We start from the raw sequence: 21,412 nt of genomic DNA on the forward strand, positions 1-21,412 counted from the left end.
AACATCAGACGTAAAAGTTACATCCAGGTCTGTAGACCATCTAGCACGAGGTCATTGCCCCCCCCCCCCCCCCCCCCTCGCCGGAGACAAAATCTTCGTTGTAGTAGTAGACAGTCGATAAGTCGTTTTGATAAGGGCCCATAGGATTAGTGCACCATAACAGCAAGCGACGGTGATGAAGAGAAGCTTAGATTGAAAAGAGCAAACATGTAGACATACGAACACAGACGAACAAAGACCGGATCCAAATGGATCCATCAAAGACTATCTCTGACCGAATCTCGTCAGATTCGTTGGAGACAAACCTCCACACGTCCTCCTACGGTGCTAGAAGCACCACCGACAGGGGGCCTAGGTGGGGAGAACCTTATTCCATCTTCAAGGAGTCGCCGTCACCGCCTCACCTTTTTGAGTAGGACACAAATCCTAACAAAAATAAAGCAAACACCTAAAAGCATTGCCCTACTGCCGGTAAAGGTCGGGATCCACCACGTCTCCATGACCCTAAAGCCACAAATGAGACATGTTGACGAAAGCGTTGAGACAGGGGAAAGCCTATCGTCGGGTGCCCTTGCATTAGGAGTGAAAGGGTACTCTACTTCATGTACTTGACGTCTATATCTAAGTAGCTACCTCATTAGCATATTTTTCTCAACATGCAAACATGTCATCTCGGCATGCAACGTGCATAGAAAAAGGCCCATCACAACATACGCACGTCGTCGGGGTTAGAGGGATGGCCGAGGGGGGGGGGGGTCGTTGGGTCGTTGAGGCGAGGGCGGAGCGACGATGCACGCACGAGTCGGCGGCAGCAATAGGCGGTTTGAGCAAGTAGATGAACGGGAGATTTCGGCTAGAGGTTGAAGAAAGAGATCTGGTTGTTCATTTTTCATCCAACGACTTTAAAAAAATCAGCTGACGTTTGTTGTTTGCTGGCCTCCGAGCAATTGATGTTTGGCCCGTGTGCCGTCTTTCCTTTGCACTATCTATCTATGTTGGTTTATACTGTCTATCATGATCTGTGTTGTATTAATTTTAGCTGATGGCTTTATTTATAGGATGTGGCTAGGGAGCGCCGCTGCGCTGGTTAGTTGCTTAGAACGCACCTCGTTGCCTCCTTCAACGTACTTAATTATGTTCAGGGTTTTTTTCAAAAAGTTGTATCTTTTGAACCGAAAGTTAGAATTGAGATCCGTTTTCACGACTAGCTTTCTTACGACGAGCTCTTCAAAAGTAGATTCCATACGGATAGGTTTTGACAAAAAAAAATATGACAACTTTAGGTGATATTGAGGCAACTTTAGTGTTAAAGGAAAGCAACTTATTTTTCGGCCTAGCTCGACTATCTATTTGGTTGATTTTTATAAAAATGAGAAAATCACACAAAATGTAAGGCACATTTATTGCTATGTACAAGTAATTGCATGCTGTTGATGCTTAATTGCCTACAAATACTATAAAATTGTCAAACATTGTTGCCTAGTTGCCTATTAATGATGAATTGCTTATGGTTGATGCTGATTTGACTATAAATATTGTGAAATTGCTCAATTTGATGCTCAGTTGCCTATTACTGATAATCAATTGCATACAGTGATGTTCAGTTGACTACCATTGATGCTAAGTTGCCTGCTATTTGTAAATAGTTGTCATAATTGCACTCGAGTATCATAAAAAAGTTAGCAACTTTTCGTGTGTTTTTGCGCAACTTCAGTGCATTCAACAAGAAACTCATGTGTATACACACTATGCAATTCATCTAGCATCAAAGTTGCTTATGTTTAACACTAAGGTTGCCTCATCTAACATTGAAGTTGCTTTTGAAAAAGAATTCTTCAAAACATATTCATATGGCATCTCATTTTGAAGAGCTCGTCACGAGAAACCTAACGATGAAAACATATATAATTCCGACACACGGTTTAGCTTTTTGAATATTTTCCTTACATAAATTAATGCACATCAAACGCATGAGAAGACGAGTATGCACATCCAACGCGTAATTCAACTATTTCAGTTTGGAAATAGCTAACGACATCTGTCACGTGATTGCCAAAGGGTGAAGTTAGTTAACCTTCTAGTCATGATAGGGAACTTTGAAGGAATTTTCGTTAATAGACGATCATACTACGAACAATAATAAAAAGTTGTTTTTTTTAGCACTAAAGTTGCTCAATGTCACCCCAAAGTTGCTCAAAAAAAAAGTTTGTCGGAACCTATTCATATGGGATCTAGTTTTGAAATACCAAACATAATGGTAAAAACGAATTTGAAATGCAACGTTAGAGTCAAAAGTTATGAATTTAAAAAGGATTAAGAAACTCAAATAAATGCATGCGCGTGAAATTCGAGATGAGTCTACACAATCGGACACTTAAAACGCATGGAAGGCTTAAAAGTGCAGCTGCATTGTGTCTATGTGTGTCCCATATTATTCCTAAGCATACTCACTGCCTGAGCTCGTTCGCTGAGAAGTGCGCGCGAACCGAACCAAACCAAACTCGATCGCGGAATGGAGCTGGACGGACGCGTGGCCCCTAAATTCGTTGGGCCCGTCCTTTCATCCGTCCCTCTCCTACACCTAGCTCACCGTCCCCAACCACCGCCCATTGGCCGCCGCAGCCAGCCAGCCCCCGCCCCGCAGTCTTCCCGCTCACTCACACCTCCGATCGACTCCCATCCCACAGAGAAGAGCTCCGTGCCGCCTATATATCCCGCGCATGCAGCGGCGTCTCGGCTTAGGCTGCAGCTCCATCCGCCGACCCACCGACCTCCCTCCGCGCCGCCGCCCGCCCGCCCGCCCGCCCGCGCAGAGGCACGGTACGGCATACCTGAGAGCGCCGTAGCGTACGTGCGCCGTCGCCGGGCCGGGCCGGGTCACCATGAAGACCGGCGCCGGTGATGCGGTCAAGTCGCCGGTGGCCGGGCTGCGGGCCGGGGCCATCGTGAAGCTCAACGCCGCCTTCCTCGCCTTCTTCTTCCTCGTCTACATGGCCCTCCTGCTCCACCCCAACTACTCCCACATCCTCGACCGCGGCGCCTCCTCCCTCGTCCGCTGCACCTTCCGCGACGCCTGCCCGTCCGCGTCCCAGCTCCCACGGAAGGTAAGGTACGTGAGCGTGAGCCCCGACCGCTGCCACCGGTGGGGTTCTTGCCTTGCCGTCCCCGCACGACATTAATACCGGCCGGCCGGCCTCGCCTCGCCACCGACACCGATCGAGGAGCATATATACGCACGTTCTCGATTAACTAACTAACGCGTTCAAATGCATGCGAACAGGGGGGAAGGTCGTCGGCGTCGGCGTCGGCGAACAAGGCGGTGGTGGCGACGGAGCGGATCGTGAACGCGGGGCGGGCGCCGACCATGTTCAGCGAGCTGCGCGGCCGGCTGCGGATGGGCCTGGTGAACATCGGCCGGGATGAGCTGCTGGCGCTGGGCGTGGAGGGCGACGCGGTGGCGGTGGGCTTCGACCGCGTGTCGGACGTGTTCCGGTGGTCGGACCTGTTCCCGGAGTGGATCGACGAGGAGGAGGAGGACGGGGTGCCGTCGTGCCCGGAGATCCCCATGCCGGACTTCTCCCGGTACGACGACGGCGAGGTGGACGTGGTGGTGGCGGCCCTGCCGTGCAACCGGACGGCGCCGCAGGGGTGGAACCGCGACGTGTTCAGGCTGCAGGTGCACCTGGTGGCGGCGCAGGTGGCGGCGCGGAAGGGCCGGCGCGACGGCGGCGGCCGGGTGCGCGTGGTGCTGCGGAGCGCGTGCGAGCCCATGATGGACCTGTTCCGGTGCGACGAGTCCGTGGGGCGGGAGGGGGACTGGTGGATGTACAACGTCGACGCGCCGCGGTTGGAGGAGAAGCTCCGGCTGCCCGTCGGCTCCTGCAACCTCGCGCTGCCGCTCTGGGGACCAACAGGTGCGTGCTCCTACTAAGTTTTTGGATCACGTATACGTGCGCATAATTTGCTCTCTCGTGTTGGTCTTGTTGCGGTTGCACCGCGCGCGCGCACACATGCGTAATGTAAGTCAAGCGTGCAGTTGCACCCATGCTAACAACCAATATAGTGGTAAGATAGGCAGATATATGGAGACGGTGATGCTTCTTCTAGAAATCGAAAGAAAACTGAGATAGGAGTAGATAGCATGCATGCAGCAAAAGGAAACACACACATATGGGCGAAATACTTAAAGAATGCCGATTGACATCACAAGGACAAAAAAGCAAAAAGAGCAAAGAATGCCAATTGACATCAAAACCAGAAAACACCATTTAAAAGGGGAGGGGGGATCTGTCCGCCATATTTATATTTGAGTCATGCACCTGGTTTTTTTTCGTAGCATTATGATTTTATACTGCTGTTTTGTTGGAGATTTGCTTTTTTTTTTTTGAGAGAGAAAAGATTTACATATCAAGTTCTGAAGCAAGTCTTTGGAGAAAACATGCATGACAGTGCTAATTAATAAGGACAATATTCCCCTAGAAAAAAGCTACCGAAAAATTAGATTAGCATCGGATCCCCTGCACTGCACGCATCGGTGTGTGTTATACAGCTGTGTTGTAAGGACATAACACACCACCTAACTAATGCAATTGTGGTGACAGTTGCTTCTTTTCCTTCCTCTCTCTTTTGCCCTTGGTAATGCGATACATGATATATGATCGTAGGGTCCAGAGCAGACCAATTAATCAATTGGGCATATGTGTAGGACAAGCCATCTGGGAGAACATACGCAGGAATCTGGTCTGGAAATGCTGCGTACGATCGATAGATGGAGCTGATAATAATGCATCGATTCTTATCATCACTCGACTGTCCTCTGAGCTAAAAAACAATGTTCCGTAGCCCCCATTCATTCCCAACAAACTCAAGAATCTTATCGGGCCTACGTACGAAGGAAGCTTCATATATACCAAAAGGCTTCCAATCACTGGCTTAATCGCCTCACTGATCACACAGCGTGATGATCACTCCATTCTTACAGAGTACCGTGTACTGGTAATTAACGTCCGTTTCTGAATACAATCAGGGCGCATGCATGCATACAGCATAAGGCACGTACTACGGTACCGTCTGTTAACGTTTGGCAACCACATGTGGCCGTGCATTTATTTGCAACCGTTAGTTAAACAGGTTCCCAAGTACGTACGTACGTACGTGCCATATGCGTTCCACGTTTGTCCTACGTACACATTCTAGCTAGCCTTATACCCTAACATAGGTAGCATAAACCAGCACGATCGAAAGCATATATCCCACCATCAGAATGGAAACTTCTGTTGGTGATGATGGAGCCATCAGCGTTCCTGTCACCAGTGCTGCCCAAAAGCGACCCAAGATCTGTCCTCGCAGCAAGCAGATAGACGATAGATAGATCTAGGTAGATGTGGGTGTGGCTCCATCCCAAGCTAGCTACATATTCCCAACTGATCCGATCAGTTCACTGTGTCCTCTTCCTGTTGCTCAGACAAGATCGTCGGAAAAGGATGCCACTTCATTGATTGCTTCGATCAGGCCCCAACTCCTGATCACTGAACATGGTAATGGTAAGACGACGAAGAAGATAAGAGAATTTGAAGTGAAGCTTGAGAAATGACCCGGCTGGGGCCTCTGCACCTAACGCTAGCTTCTGGTTGCAAGTCCCTCGATCGACCACCTCCGTCCATGTCGATCGATCTCGGTCGGCCGAGGGGAGCACTGTGGCGGCGGCGGATGTGTGTGCGTCGATATATCGATCGACACGAGGCACCGTCGACACGTCGGATTGAACTTAGATTCGGTTGGTGCGACGTACAGGGGTAGCTTGTCCGATTAGCTGGCTGGCTTGTGCGTGCACCAAGGTCGTCAGTCAGGTGATAATACTTGCATTGCATGCTACTACACTCTAGCTACGCGCGCGGTGGCGTGGATGGATCGACGACGGGGCGGATGGCCAATCCACACCAAACGTACGCAACGTCCAAGAACGCAAAAGCACCGTCGGTTATACTTATATATATATATGATTCGATCTGCTTTTTGTTGTTGGCGTTGGTGCTGGTGTGGTGGTGGTTTTGACCTCTCCAATGTCCGGCACTGGCTTGTAGTTTGTTTCAAGCTAGGCTACGGTTGATGGATGGCGTTCTGAAAGTGCGCATGTGCACGTGTGCATGTTTCTTAGAATGACGGGGTAGCGCATTGCGTGGTTATACAACTTGCTTATGGTTCAGAGAAGAAAAAGTGCACGTTTGATCCCACAAGTATTATTAAAGTTCAGGATTGGTGCCTTGACTCTAGCATTATAAAATCTTGATCTCCCAAGTATCAAAACCAAGGTTATAAAACGTAAGGATTTGGTTCCGATATTATCACATGTGTGACATAATAGACATCCCCCATACATCATGTGTGGCATATATAGGAGGCAGCCCACCCGGATGTGTGTGGTCGAACAATAGAATTGTCCACACGTGTGGGCACAGCTACTTCGTGCCACACGCACAACAAGTACTGCTCATTCCCACGTGTGTGTGTGGCACGAAGCAAATCTGACCACACGTTCTCGCGTAGCTACGTTAGTTACCTGCAGGATGACACTTTAATTACCCCGGAGATGACAACTCTAGTTACACAGGATGACAAATATAGTTGTAAAAGCATGGCAACTCTCTATTTTGGTTAACTATAGTTACCCACGAGATGACACTTTAGTTATCCGGGGATAGTTGTCATGTGTGTCTATCTAGTTGCCGCGTGTAGTCCAATCATAGTTGTCATGTATGGTTAATTGTAGTTGTTATGTGTGTTTACGTGTTGCCACAAACGCGCAACTACATTTGCCATCTACCAACGAATCATAGTTGCCATGTGTGTTAAGGTAGTTGCCACGTACGCGCAACTGCAGTTGCCAGCTAGTAACATACGAGCGTCGTGTTGGCGAAGAGGAGTTCGCCCACACGCGCGTGCACTAGGTGATGACTGTGTGGGCAGAAACTGGTTCGCTCACACGGTGCAGCTGACAACCGCACGTTATGGATCGCATGGACGAACTCTCCAACACCTACACACACAATGATGTCTACGTGGCACTGAAATTCTAACATATTTTTTTAAGATACATGCAAAACAGTAACAACGTGAACAGAGGCGTGTGAACGAAATGTAAAACTATCACACGTGTCAGCGTTATCATTTTCCAACGATTTTCAATTTCCAACATCGAAAACGATGTTAACAATGATGTGATGATGACTTCGCACCCCAGTTAGTATAAAAACCGACAAACAAAAACAAGAAAACATATAAAGATCGACTACTCCATTCGTTTTAAAATAATTGAAGTTCTAGGTTTGTCATGTGTCAAATTTTCATTAAGTTTAACCAAGTCTATTAAAAGTATGTAAACATCTTTCCTTCGTTTCAAAATTCTTGTCTTAACTTTGTTTAGAAATGGATGTATCTAAATACTAAAACTTGACTAGATACATTCACATCTAAACAAATTTAAGACAAGGATTTTGGGACGGAGGGAGTACGGCACTAGATTTGATTCATTATATGAATTATATTTCGAGAATGGCGTTTTGGCTCCCGGGAGCCATGGAGGCCTTTATTTTTGAAAAATTCATATTCAAATTTTTATGGTTCAAAAAATTCTGAAAAAATATGCATGTATGTAAGGATGTAACCGACATGTGTGTAAAATTTCAGATCAAAATACTTTAAAACGTGATCTGTACAAAAAAGATAAATTCATGGTCTGAAATGATGAATAGTAACATGTGTTAAACAGCCTCAGATTTGTCTTTTTTGCACAGCCCTCATTTCAACGTATTTTGTTCTTAAAATTTACACACTTGTGTATTATACCTTCATTTATCTATGTTTTTTTTTCAGAATTTTTTGAAACATTAAAATACAAATTTTGACTGAATTTGAAGTTTGAATTTAAAGGCCTCCAGTGAGCTCGGGAGCCAAAAGCAATATTCGTTATATTTCATGTTATATATACTTGATGTTGTGGATTTTTATGGAGTTTTGTATGGACTTGCTCAAACTTAAAAAGTTTGACTTATGACAATCCTAGATCAACTTCAATCTAGACATTAACTAACCATGCATTTGCAACCCCTACGTGCACAGGCATCCACGAGGTGCTCAACTCGTCGGACCAGCTGACGGCGGTGAACGCCGGCAACCCACGGCGCGAGGCTTACGCGACGGTGCTGCACTCGTCGGACAGGTACCTTTGCGGAGCCATCGTGCTGGCGCAGAGCATCCGGCGGTCGGGGTCGACCCGCGACATGGTCCTCCTCCACGACCACACGGTGTCGAAGCCGGCCCTCCGCGCGCTGGTCGCCGCCGGGTGGATCCCGCGCAGGATCCGCCGCATCCGCAACCCGCGCGCGGAGCGGGGCTCCTACAACGAGTACAACTACAGCAAGTTCCGGCTGTGGCAGCTGACGGAGTACTTCCGCGTGGTCTTCATCGACGCCGACATCCTCGTCCTCCGCTCCCTGGACGCGCTGTTCCGGTTCCCGCAGATCTCGGCGGTGGGCAACGACGGGTCCCTCTTCAACTCCGGGATCATGGTGATCGAGCCGTCGGCGTGCACGTTCGAGGCGCTGGTCCGCGGGCGGCGCACCATCCGGTCCTACAACGGCGGCGACCAGGGGTACCTGAACGAGGTGTTCGTGTGGTGGCACCGGCTGCCGCGGCGGGTGAACTACCTCAAGAACTTCTGGGCCAACACGACCGGGGAGAGGGCGCTCAAGGAGCGGCTGTTCGGGGCGGAGCCGGCGGAGGTGTGGTCCATCCACTACCTGGGGCTCAAGCCGTGGCGGTGCTACAGGGACTACGACTGCAACTGGAACATCGACGACCAGCGGGTGTACGCCAGCGACGAGGCGCACCGGCGGTGGTGGCAGGTGTACGACCAGATGGGGGAGGTGATGCGGGGGCCGTGCGCGCTGTCGGAGCGGAGGAAGATCGAGATCGCGTGGGACAGGCACGTCGCGCAGGAGATCGGCTACGACGACCAGCACTGGAAGATCAACATCACCGACCCCAGAAAGTGGGAGTAGCTAGCACCACGCGACGGCGGGTCTCCGTGGACACGATCGAACGTCTAATTTGGCCGCGCCGGGACGGAGCGGCGGCGGCGGCGGCGGCAGCTGACCGGGCTCGCCGCATTTTGAGTTTCGGTTTCTCTATTCTTTCTTTTTGTCCATATAATACATACATACGATACGAGTATACATAAGCATGCATGTGGCCGTTGCACAAACTTTGGTTGAATAATGACTAGTCATTCAGTTGAGGAAATCACGTACTAGTTGCACTTGCAGGCACTACTGAAACCAGAAGATATCCCACGAATTGCTACGGAACTTTCTACATTTTATAACTGCCTTAAAAACATACATATACTCTTTAAAGTTAATAAATAGCATAGATGACATTAAAGTAAACATCTCAGTGTTAACATTTGAATGTTGTATAGACACAATTCGTATATGTAGACTTGATAAAAAGACTAGGCATCTTAAATCTGGTGAAGCCTTGGGTGTGATCGAAGACCCTTGCGATAAGAGAGATAAAGACATTTTTGCGGCTGCCACCAAGGTTTTAGTTGGTGATGGTCTCCATGCGTCCTTTGGGAATTTGATTGACTTGATGGTATCAGACCCAAAGATATTTAAAATTTCCAACAGAAGGAGCTGCTTGCATAATAAGGCTTTGCACAACAACTCCTGGGTCTCCCAAGTTAACACTGATGGTATCTTCTTTGCTAGCCAGCTCGCTCAGTTCAACCTTTGGAGAAAATCTTCGGTTGTTCAGCTCAAACCAGATGAGGTTGACACTATCTCATGGAAACTCACTAATGATGGCTTGTATTCCACGGTGTCGTCTTATAAAGCTCGGTTCCTTGGCTTGGTTGACACTAACTGTTGAAATTTGGAGGTGGGCTTTAGGCCCATTAGAGAATTTCAGAAAAATCTTCAAGTGCCCATGTAGGTGGTGGCATGACAAGGTGGTGGGAGTTTAGTCCCACCCCGCTAGTGGAGGAGAGTTTGGACCCCTTTATAAGGGTCTCTCTTCCACATGCTATTGGAGAGTGAGAAGAGAAGGTGTCCTTGCGCACTCCTCCTCCGCCGCCCGCCTCGCCACGCCTCGGTTCACTTATGTACCTAGCTAGCGCAACGAGGCCTGGCATCGCGTTTGCTGTGAGCAAACTTAGTCGGTTTGTTGCAAATCCGGGCGATGTTCATTGGCGTGCTGTTGAAAGAATTATGCGCTACTTGAAAGGTACTGTCAACCACGGGCTTCACTAATGAAGTCCAACAAACATACAAGAATCTGGCAGATCCCTTTACTAAAGGGCTATCACGTGTTGTGATAGATAGTGCATCGAGGGAGATGGGTATGAGACCCACATGAGTTGCCATGGTAGTAACCCAACCTATATGATCGGAGATCCCGTGAAGTAGGAGATTTGGGTGATCTCTAGTAAACTCATGAATAGGCGAGGAGTGTGACTAATATGCTCCATCCGAGGGGTCACCTTCGGCAGTCTAGTACTAGTAAGACTTGTGGTGAAGCTCCTTTACGCCAAACTGACAATTCAAGGCATAGTCCACTGTTCAGTTGTAAAGGAGTGTAGCTACTTGTTCTAGGTGAAGCTCAACCTTAATAGGTCTTCATTGAAATGCTGGTATATTAAAACAGTGATTGAAACGAGGGAACACGATGTGCCCTTGAGATCTGGTGGGGGATTGTTGAAATTTGGAGGTGGGCTTTAGGCCCATTAGAGAATTTCAGAAAAATATCCAAGGGCCCATGTAGGTGGTGGCATGACAAGGTGGTGGGAGTTTAGTCCCACCCCGCTAGTGGAGTAGAGTTTGGACCCCTTTATAAGGGTCTCTCTTCCACATGCTATTGGAGAGTGAGAAGATAAGGTGCCCTCGCGCACTCCTCCTCCGCCGCCCGCCTCGCCACGCCTCGTTACGACGCGCCGCGGGTTGCGGGAATGAGCCGAGCTCATACCTACGCGCTTATTTTTGCCGGTCAGGAACGGAGAATACGTAACGGACAAGGCACGATCCGAGACGTCGGATCGTGACTGTTACCGACTCGGATGTGGGCTTGGCCCACGTCTCTCCACCCAGCCGCCTTTATAAGCACGCGATCGCCTACCCTAGCCGTCACGAAAATCAGATCACATCTGCCTCACGCGTTCGTTCCTTGAATTGCTGCTGCCGCCGGCGACTCCGTCCCGTTTACCGCGTACACGGTCGACGGGAGAGCAGGCCTCCGAAACCTCGCCTCTCCGGTTCCTGTACGGGAGAGGGGCGATTAGGTTTTTGGGGAGCGATCACGCGACTGCTCGCCTCCGTCCGTCTGCTTCATTTACGTCCGCGTCGCCCTCGTCATCGCCATGTCTTCACCAAGCGAAGCTGATCGTCTCCGCGAGGAAGCCGAGAAGAAGACGGCAGAGGATACTGCCGCCGCCGCCGCTGCTGCTACGGCCAACTGGCCGATTGGAGGGTATGACTCGCTTATCCTCATGTTCGTATTTATCCTAGCAGTACTGCTTGTCTGCATAGATGTTTCTGCTATATGCGTAGTATGTGCTAGGTTATCTCAAGATCATTATGTCATTAGTCTAGTCAATGACATGCTAGTTATTATCTCGTGGATTAATATACTCGAAAAATTGCCTACTTACTCAACACTAACATGCTACAGTACGTATGAAAGAATTATGCTCCCTTCAAGTGCATTTTTTTTTGCCTGGCTAGTTAACAACAATAGGATTTGGATGGACAATAGGCTTCACCGACGTGGTTGGTCATATTGCGATCTTTGCCCCCTTTGTAAGCAAGTGCCAGAATCCGCCGCACACATTTTCTTCCAATGCTGCTACACATGTACTGTTCGAGTTTGGGTTATAATCAAATCTTGGCTCGGCCTGATGGATGTGCACCCTTTGGCTTGGATGGCTATGGATTCGATGAAGTCTTGGTAGAAACTAATTGCATCCAGCATATCACAATCGTGTCGGCCGACACTCTTTCTTATGATGCTAGTTTCATGAGAAATTTGGACTGAAAGAAATGCTCGTGTCTTCAAGAACACCGCGGTGTCGTGGGGGTTATTGTTGCTAGAATTAAAGATGAGTACAAGTTGTGGTTTTTTGCGCCGACTAAAGGCTTGAGTAATGTAATGCCGCGAGAGTAACGCATTGCAATTCAGACTTTAGCCTTGGATAATGCTGCGAGAGTAATGTGTTGTGGTTTTTATTACTATTATCTAAAGAGGTGGCCATTGCTCAACATAGATAATATTATCTGTATGTTAAGAAATGAGCACCTCCTTGGATAATACTCCTTGGATAATATTATTCATATGTTGAGCAATTACGGATAATATTATCTATGTTGCGCAATGACCACCTCTTTGAATAATAATAATAATAACTAGATCATGGTTAGGCACCCCACGACTTATTCTATAAAAAAATGGTATATGCACACACGAGAATACAAGCATTGGTGCTCGAACAACACAGGGAGGAGGTGCGAGTGGTGTCGGAGTCCTACGTCCGACTCCCTAAACCACCACTAGTTTTTTTTCATTTTGCGGGATTTTAAACATCCGGACCAGTCTAAAAAAATTTGACAACCATCGTTAGATTAAGATTAGACTTGTGGGGAAGTAGGCTGCCGAAGAGATTAGCACTACATTTATCAAAATTCAGAAGATGTTATGGTCTGGACATCGGAACATTTGCAGGCGATTTGTTTTTTCCATGGAATTTGTTGGTGATTTTATGATCTGCTAGAGTTACCCTAATTCCAAATATCTGAGCGCATACTCCTTCCTCCTCCTGCAGGCCACAACTACGTGCGTCTCCGTCTACGAGCAGCCATTTTCCCTAATCTCTAGCACCATACACCATTGTTATATTTACATGTTGACATGTGGCGTGCAACATCACTTTTCTTCTTCTTCTTTTTTGAGTACGGTACTATCACACACGATCTTAGAGCATCTCTAGCACACACCATAAAAGGGCTGAATCCGTAAATTTTCGACGAGCATACAGGTTTGACCATTAATGGCCAGAACAGACCCCATATCGCGCATCCGGTTCGTAAATTTTTTACCGCGGCCCGCAAAACGACCCCTCCAGCCGGCATATATGCGGTTTCACAGCGCTTTTATGGGTCAAACCCTATCCTCTTCGTCGTAGTTCCGTCGCGATTTAACTCCCACTCCGCCCTAATTTCTAGCCGTCGTTGAGACAAAAAAACCACCAGCGGGCCATCCCGGCCATGGACGGCCATGGAAATGGAGGGGATGATGCCGAGCACCATCATCGTCGTCGTCGCGCCTTCGACACCGCACACAAGCGGGGATCACGAAGGTGGCTGAAGTATGGCCTCCGGCTGCCGTCGGCTTTCAAATGCCGCATGGTCGACGAGTACAACCGCGAGCTCGTGGCTCGACGCATCGAATCCTCCGGTTCCTCTGCTACTCGGAGTTCGTCCGCGGGCACCTCATCCTCGCGGACCGTCACTCCGGTGAAGAGGAGGGCAGAGGAGCTCGGGCCGCTCGTCGTCAAGCTCGAGGACGACGTTGGCCAGCTGCGTGGAGGGGTCATCGGCCCCGAGGACTACCTCCCCCCGGGGCAGGAGGATCACCTCATGTGCGCCATCATGGAGCGCTCGGTGAGGGAGGTGGCGGAGAACACCCCACGCAACCGCCGCAAGCTCGAGATCGAACAGATCTTCCTCGAGTAAGGGGTCACAGCGTCGCAGGCGAGCGCGTCCAAGGAGACAAACCTGCATGTCCTGAAGGCCGAGCAGGACAAGATCCGTTAGCATTGGCTCGGGTACACTGCACGGCCCGCAGATCCCCCCTCCTAGTAGTAGTATAAAGAATTGATGTAGTTTGATGAAGAAGTGATGTAGTTTGATGAAGAACCATGTTGTAGTTGGAACACACACTGGAACCAGGAAAAAAACTCCCGAGGCCCCCCGCGTCACCCTCCCCGAGCGAGGCGACCGGGGCGGCTCCCCACTCCTTCCCCTCCCCGCGAGCCGCCGCCGCCCTTCCCCCTCGCCGCTGCCGAAGACGGGCACGGACGGGCATTGCCCGCGTGGCGCCCCGCAGTCCGGCGGTGGCGGCCCCCCTTCTTCCCCGTCACTGGATCCCGGCTCGGGCATGCGGTCCTGGCGGCGGATCCCTTCGGCCGGCGGTGCTCCGGCGCGGATCTGGACAGCGGCAGTGCGGAGGCGTTGCCCCTTGGCGGCGGTGATGGCCCATGGCCTGCGGAGGCCGGCGACGCCCGGCTGGCTCAGATCTAGGCCCTAGGGGCCCGATCTGGGTCGGGGCGGGCCTACTGGGGGGTTGCGGTGGGTTGTTCTCCGGTGGCTCTGGCGAGCTCCTCGCGACAGGGACGGCGGCTGCTGAGACTGTTGCAGCGTGGCGGTGGAGCTTCACGGGCCCGTTACGGGCTCGGCTGGACATTTGGTCTGGTGTGCCTCTGCTGCTATGTCAGGTCTGCTACCGCCTAAGCCGGTGGAGGTTGTTCCCTCCCTCGTGGCTGCGGTGTTGTCGGTCCGTGTTTACGGGTGTCTTGTTTGGATCTGACCGGTCTCGCTTCGTTGGCCGTGGTGAGACGACGACGGTGTCCTCGTGACTGTGTTGGTGCATGTTGGTGGACAGCGGGTGTGGTGGAGCCGAAGGTTGGTCTTGGGTGGCTGGTGCGAGGGGTCGGGAGAAATCCCTGTCGGGTCTTGCCGGCACCAACGAGGTGACGCATGCGGGTGCCGCCATCCTTCTTGAAGGGCGTCGGGTGACCCTCTCACCCCACCACCCTCCGTGTACCGGAAGAAATCCTAAGATTCCTCCGGACAGCAGCGTCGACATCGTCGCATTCCTTCTTGAAGGTGGTGCTTAGTACACGACAAATCGGTGGCTTCGGAGCGTGGTGGTTATCTTCGGTGGGCACAGCGATCGCGGGGAGCCGTAGCTTTCGTTGATCCGACGCATTTTTTCTCTTATTTTCTTTTGTATTTTCTTTTAGACATGCTTGTGCTGTCCGTCCCAGCGTTGATCGGGAAAATTGTATTTGGTGGTTGCTATATATAACGGGGCGAAAGCATATTTCAACAGAAAACATCTTCTTCCACTAGACAAACTTTGCGAGAACGACTAAAACAAAGCCAGAAAATGCGGGCACCAGTGTGGCTGGCCGGTAGATGGACGTGCGTGCTCCACCGCAACGCGCCGTCGATCGCTCCGATCGCATCCAAGAGGCCAAGACATGAGGCCCCCAAGCACGCTGCGTTGACCCCTTCAACCTTACACTTATGCTATATTTAAGCGGTGACCCTGCATGCATGCACGAAAAAGACCAGCCGTACGTCCTCCTCCCTGCGATCGACCTCCGTTTGGTGGTGCGGCTGGCTGGCTGGCAATGGCATCCGGCGACGGCGCGCTCGTCCAGACGTACCCATAAACATCTCCCTCCTCCCTTCCGGGGCCCCCTTTCCTGGCCTCTTCTCCTCGGGAGCCTCCCCTTCGCGGGCGCTCCATCCATCCAATCCTATTATGACATTACGATGCCGCCACTCCCCATTGCCTTCCTCCTCCTCCCCCTCTTCTTCCTCCTCCTCGCCGCCACCTCCCGCGCCGGCGACCCTTCCCCCGCCCCCGCCGCCGTCCCGCAACCCAGAGGCTTCTACATAAACTGCGGGGCGGACAAGGAGGTGCAGGTCGGGAGCATCAAGTGGGTCCCGGACGCGGGCTTCATCGCCGTCGGCAACGCCTCCGCCGTCGACAAGCCCAACATCCTCCCGGTCCTCGCCACGCTGCGCCACTTCCCGGACGCCACCGCCCGCAAGTACTGCTACACCGTCCCCGCCGTCAAGGGCTCGCGCTACCTGGTCCGCACCACCTACTTCTACGGCGGCTTCGACGGCGGCGCCGAGCCCGCCGTGTTCGACCAGATCATCGACGGCACCCTATGGAGCGCCGTCAACACCGCCGACAGCGCCCGCCGCGGCATGTCCACCTACTTCGAGATGGTGGCGCAGGCGCAGGGCAAGTCCATGAGCGTCTGCCTGGCGCGCCGCCCCGACACCAAGTCCAGCCCCTTCATCTCCTCCCTGGAGCTCGTCAACCTCGAGGACTCCATGTACAACACCACCGACTTCGGCAAGTACGTCCTCAGCACCGTCACGCGCAGCGCCATGGGCGCCAAGGGCGAGATCATCAGGTACGCACCGTCGCTGCACGTCTCTGATCGATGCGCATGCATGCCAATGCCAATGCCAATGCCATGGAGATCGATCCTAACGTGACGTGCTGCTGCTTGGCGTTGCCAATTCTAGCTATCCAGATGACCAGTACAACCGGTACTGGGCGCCGTTCATGGACGGCAACCCGACGACGGAGAGCCACTCGTCGATCGCGCCGGCGGACTTCTGGAACCTGCCGCCGGCCAAGGCGCTCAAGGGCGGGATCACCACGAGCCGGGGGAAGAAGCTGACCGTGCAGTGGCCGCCCCTGGAGCTGCCCTTCGCCAGCTACTACGTGGCGCTCTACTTCCAGGACCCGCGCACGGCCAGCCCCTACAGCTGGCGCGTCTTCGACGTCGCCATGAACGGCAAGGACTTCTTCCGGGGGCTCAACGCCTCCGCCGCCGGCGTCATGGTCTACTCCAACATGATGCAGCTCGCCGGGAAGACGGAGATCCTGCTCACGCCCAACGGGACCTGCCCCGTCGGCCCGCTCATCAACGCCGCCGAGATCTACCAGATCGTGCCCGTCGGCGGCAGGACCGCCACCAGAGATGGTACGGATGCACTCAGACTGTTCGTCCATATATATGCAGAAATGGTTTTTCCCTTTGGTTTGTGGGATTATTAATGTTTTGGGTGATAAAAAAGTTCAGGCTTCTTCTACATTGTGCAGTGGGTGCAATGGAAGATCTCGCGAGGAGCTTCAAGAACCCGCCGCCCGACTGGGCCGGCGACCCCTGCCTGCCGCGGCAGAACTCGTGGACCGGGGTCGGTTGCTCCGACGCCTCGCCCGTGCGCGTCTTGTCACTGTAAGTATCCTTCATTCAGATTACACAAACTCATGCTGAAATCAATTTGATCGAATTTGCCCAGTGGAACTGTGACACCATGTGGCTGAAAAAAGATGAAACTTAGATTCAGTAAACTGTGCTGACCATTTCTGTAATAATATGACCCCTGTTTTGTACTACAGGGATCTAAAAAATCGTAGTCTTTCAGGATCTCTTCCAGACAGCATTGGAAATTTGACAGGGATGAATACCATGTAAGCTGTACAATAATCAAATCTTGTGGGTCAAATGGACAAAAACAATACTCCTTCTAATCTTGCATTTGATTCTCCCTCCCTGCAGTTCTCTCAGTGGCAACAAACTCTCAGGACCCATACCTGACTTAAGCAGCATGCAGAACTTAACTGTATTGTAAGCTCAATGCATACCTGGCTATTTCTTGAACATCAATAGGATTATTTTCATTGATGCTAACATTCGACATTTCGAAAAATAGGCATCTTGATGGCAACCAGTTCAGCGGAGCGATCAACCCGTCACTGGGAAACATCACCAGTCTCAAGGAGTTGTAAGAACTTGATTTCTCTATCTGATGTTTTTTTACTGGCTTTCTCCCCCTGATACATTTGCACTGCACAACGCCAGGTACCTGAACAACAACAATCTCTCCGGACTGATACCACCAAGCCTGAAAACCAAGCCTGGACTTGTCATGCGGTATGACGATTCACGAGTAACAAATCGCTTCGCTTAAGTTGTTTACTTTCTCCTCATGATGATATGGTTTGCATGAATAACTTCTGGTAGGACTGAGGGGAACAAACTTCAATGAGGCTGGCAAGGAGGAAATATCGTGATGCTAACTTGTTAATCTAATGGTGCACTTATGTATAACAAAGAGATACAATTTGAAGAAGGGAGGAGAGTGAAAGGCTTCAGAAAGTGTAAGATGGTGATGATGATACTGATGTACCATGTGATATGTGAGCTGAAGATTGATGTGATGATATTCGGCATCCTTTTGAGCCATTGTGCCTTCTCCTAGTTTAGGGCTTTAGGTACAATTTTTAGGCCAGAGAATCATTTCCTGGTCTATCTAAGGCAAAATGTGTACAGACTTCATTTAGGCAAAATGTGTACTCTTAACATTAGAGACTTCATTTAGGACAGCAAAATGTAGTCGCAGACAGACACACAATTAGCTGATTACTTTCCATTTGATCTCATTATCAGTACTGGTGGACATGGAAACATATTACATAGCTGCGCGGGTAATCCTGATACACAAAAGCCTACACCACGCCCCCAAATCCTACTTGCCATCTTGTAAGCCACTGGTGGACATTCCATCAAAATGCATAACCGCACAGGCGATCCAGATAGATAAAGCTTAAGCCATGCCCAAGTCCTACATACCATCTAATCTCCAGATAGATAAAGCTTAAGCCATACCCAACTCCTACGTACCATCTAATCTCCAGATAGATAAAGCTTAAGCCATACCCAACTCCTACATACCATCTAATCTACTGATAGGTTAGTTCTTAAGCAGTGATGCTGCATGGCGCGCTCACTCCGCTTCCTCCTCCTCATCATCATCATCACCAACAGTAGCTCGGATGATATGCACCTGAAGAGAAATTCAGTTATTCACAGTAGTCGAAAATAAACCATCTTAAGTTCATTCAGATATTAGTGTCCAGAAGGTTTTCAAACCTTGAAGGTTGTAGGCTTGATCAGCTGAAAAACTGTCGAGTCTCCATCCCGAATCACATGATCCAGAGCAAAACCAGCCCAGCCACCACTTAGCCCCTTCTTGTAGGCAAGGTATTTGGACTCAAACTCTTCATCTTTCTCATCCACCAAAGTGATGGTGCAGTCATTCTTTGGCAGGTATGTGTCACAGAAATGGCTTGGCAGACCCTTTTGATGCCATGCAACAAAATTAGGACGCAGGAGAATACAAGATCGTTGGGCAATGAATTTAATTTGGAAGACAGGTAATAGCAGTGAAATACTCACCAACCAGAACCCTCGCACCACATGTGAATGTAACATCCGCTTCATGAAGGATGGAAATTCAGGGTCAAGTTGTGATTCTAACTCCTCAGCTTTGCTTGCTGCTTCCATCCTGGCTTTCATGGAAATTGGTCCACCTGCTGCTAAGTAGATGCTGCCACTTCGTCTTCTTGGAGACCACCTGCAGAAGAAATGGATAGATAGGATGAAGTTTTTTCACACGATGGAAGAGATTACAGGTCTTAAGCTCCTATGATAATGATAGCACATATTCACAAACCTTCCCACTCTCTCACTCTCTTCTCCCACCTGTCAATTGAAAAGAAACCTTACTTGTCAGAGAAGCAAATATGGAATTCAGTTGATTACAGCAGGGACGATACTACAATGGCTCAATGCCTGAATCTCTTTCTCTTAAGGATACGAGATTTTACAGAAAAGAATACAAGGTGCCTCTGAGCAGAAGCAGTTGCCAGGAAAATTTAGAATAACACACTTGTTTTTATTCTTACTACTTCATAATAAATTGACATAATCTGGGACGGTTCAACAGATAAAAGTGTAGTAAAATCATCTCCAGTTCTGCAACAGGCTGCACTTGCAATTACAGTATGAGCAGCACTAGGCAGTAAAAACAGCGAGTAAAAAGCAAATTAGTGTTGCCATCTCACAGCAAAGGTGGATATATCAGTTGCCATCTCACAGCAAAAGGTGGATATATCAGTTGCCATCTCACAATGCCTGAAGCTTTTTCTTTTAGGATAGGAGATTTTATAGAAAAGAATCAAGATGCCTCTGAACAGAAGCAGAGCAGGTCTAGAGCACCTATGTTAATGCTACCCATACACTTGTGATTTAACTCTTACTAGTTCATATTAAATTTGCATTCAACAGACAAAAACGTGAAGCAAATATCATCTTCAGTACAGCAACAGGCTGTACTTACAGTATGAGCAGCACTAGACAGTAAAAACAGTGAGCAAATGTCAAATTAGTTGCTTTAACTCTTACTAGTTGGTAATATATTGACATAACCTGGGACAGTTCAACTGATAAAAATGTGAAGTAAACATCATCTTCAGTTTTGCAACAGGCTGCACTTGCAATTACAGTACGAGCAACACTAGGCAATAGAAACAGCTGAGTAAAAAAGCAAATTAGTTGCTATCTCACAGCAAAATGTGGATAAATCAGTTGCCATCTCACAATGCCTGAAGCCTATTCATTTAGGATAGGAGATTTTACAGTAAAATCAGTGAGCAAAAGTCAAATTAGTTGCTTTAACTCTTACTAGTTGATAATAAATTGACATGATGTGGGACAGTTCAACAAATAAAAATGTGAAACAAACATCATCTTCATTTCCGCAACAGGGTGTGCTTGCAGTTACAGTATGGGCAGCACTAGGCAGTAAAGAAGAAGAGAGAGCGGAAGGCGAAATCAGTTGCCATCTCGCACCAAAAGATGGACAAAATCAGATGCCATCTGGCAGCACAAGACAGATTATAGCTACGCAAGGGACGAAATAGAAACGTATGTATGCAAAAAACCACAAGAAGCAGGCGCATTTATTCATTAAGCATCTTCCCCCCAAAAGATTGGTACAGATCAGGCAAGGGGAACAGGAAGCGGTGGATGGATGGATGGATGGATACCTCCGCGCAGGCGTCGGCGTACTTGACCTCGGGGAGGTGGGCGAGCCGGCGGGACCTCCTCGGCGGAGACGGGACGGGGGTCGCCGCGTAGATGATCCTGCGCCTCTTGTGCTTCTGCTCAGTCATGCGCGAACACAAGAAAGGAAAACAAGCGATTAATGGCAGCGAGCGACCGATTGGACCAACGGGCCGGGTGCATAAAGGGAGGGAGGGAGGCACCATGGGGGAGGGGGTCTTGGGGGCGCAGGTGGCGACGGCGGCGGAGAGGTGGCGCAGGTTGAGCGCCTCCATCTTGCGCTTGTTCTCCTCCACCGTCCTCTCCCGCTCCGCCTCGTACGCCGACATCCCCTTCTTCTCGACCGCCATGGCCACTCGGTCCCGGAGCAGCGGCAGGCGGTGATGGGGTCGGGTTTCTTGGAGGCTGCCGGCCGAGGTTGGGGGGGAGGAGGAGGAAGGCGAGGGTTTAAGCCGGAGATTTCGGGGAGTGGAGGGAGGGTGTGGGGGGTTTTTCAATGCGCCTCCTCGGGGCCGTAGCGCGGTGGAAATCGACCGTTGGAGTCTGCCACTCTGCCACGCGTCAGGTACGGTGGGCCGGGCCGGGCCGGGCCGGGCAGGGGTGGGCTGGTATTGGGCCCAAACGTCTGCTCGGTCGAGTACA

The 21,412-nt window shown here is 50.1% G+C and overlaps 3 protein-coding genes across 4 annotated transcripts; 2 read left to right on the forward strand and 1 right to left on the reverse strand.

The window, feature by feature from the left end:
* The first annotated feature begins 2,606 nt into the window (after positions 1-2,606).
* On the forward strand, positions 2,607-9,300 carry LOC123449640 (UDP-glucuronate:xylan alpha-glucuronosyltransferase 2). 2 transcript variants are annotated; one of them, XM_045126927.1, is made up of 3 exons: positions 2,607-3,104; positions 3,281-3,914; positions 8,119-9,300. In XM_045126927.1, the coding sequence occupies exons 1-3, from the start codon at positions 2,883-2,885 to the stop codon at positions 9,057-9,059; spliced, it is 1,797 nt and encodes a 598-aa protein (XP_044982862.1). In that variant the 5' UTR covers positions 2,607-2,882; the 3' UTR covers positions 9,060-9,300. The 2 variants fall into 2 exon arrangements, with proteins under 2 accessions (XP_044982862.1, XP_044982863.1); XM_045126928.1 differs by having other exon boundaries at positions 3,027-3,109.
* Positions 9,301-15,455: 6,155 nt separating this feature from the next.
* LOC123449642 (probable leucine-rich repeat receptor-like protein kinase At2g28990) lies at positions 15,456-18,429 on the forward strand. Its single transcript, XM_045126929.1, has 8 exons — positions 15,456-16,264; positions 16,380-16,843; positions 16,963-17,098; positions 17,263-17,334; positions 17,423-17,491; positions 17,577-17,648; positions 17,726-17,797; positions 17,888-18,429. Exons 1-8 carry the CDS (start codon positions 15,609-15,611, stop codon positions 17,910-17,912), a joined length of 1,566 nt encoding a protein of 521 aa, XP_044982864.1. The 5' UTR covers positions 15,456-15,608; the 3' UTR covers positions 17,913-18,429.
* LOC123449646 (B3 domain-containing protein Os03g0184500-like) lies at positions 18,279-21,238 on the reverse strand. The gene is made up of 6 exons (XM_045126933.1): positions 20,974-21,238; positions 20,755-20,868; positions 19,380-19,408; positions 19,103-19,280; positions 18,797-19,003; positions 18,279-18,710 (listed from the first exon to the last, which is right to left on the reverse strand). The coding sequence occupies exons 1-6, from the start codon at positions 21,118-21,120 to the stop codon at positions 18,651-18,653; spliced, it is 735 nt and encodes a 244-aa protein (XP_044982868.1). The 5' UTR covers positions 21,121-21,238; the 3' UTR covers positions 18,279-18,650.
* Between the last annotated feature and the right edge of the window lie 174 nt (positions 21,239-21,412).

This window comes from Hordeum vulgare, chromosome 4H, assembly GCF_904849725.1.
Source record: "Hordeum vulgare subsp. vulgare chromosome 4H, MorexV3_pseudomolecules_assembly, whole genome shotgun sequence".
NCBI classification, from domain to species: domain Eukaryota; kingdom Viridiplantae; phylum Streptophyta; class Magnoliopsida; order Poales; family Poaceae; genus Hordeum; species Hordeum vulgare.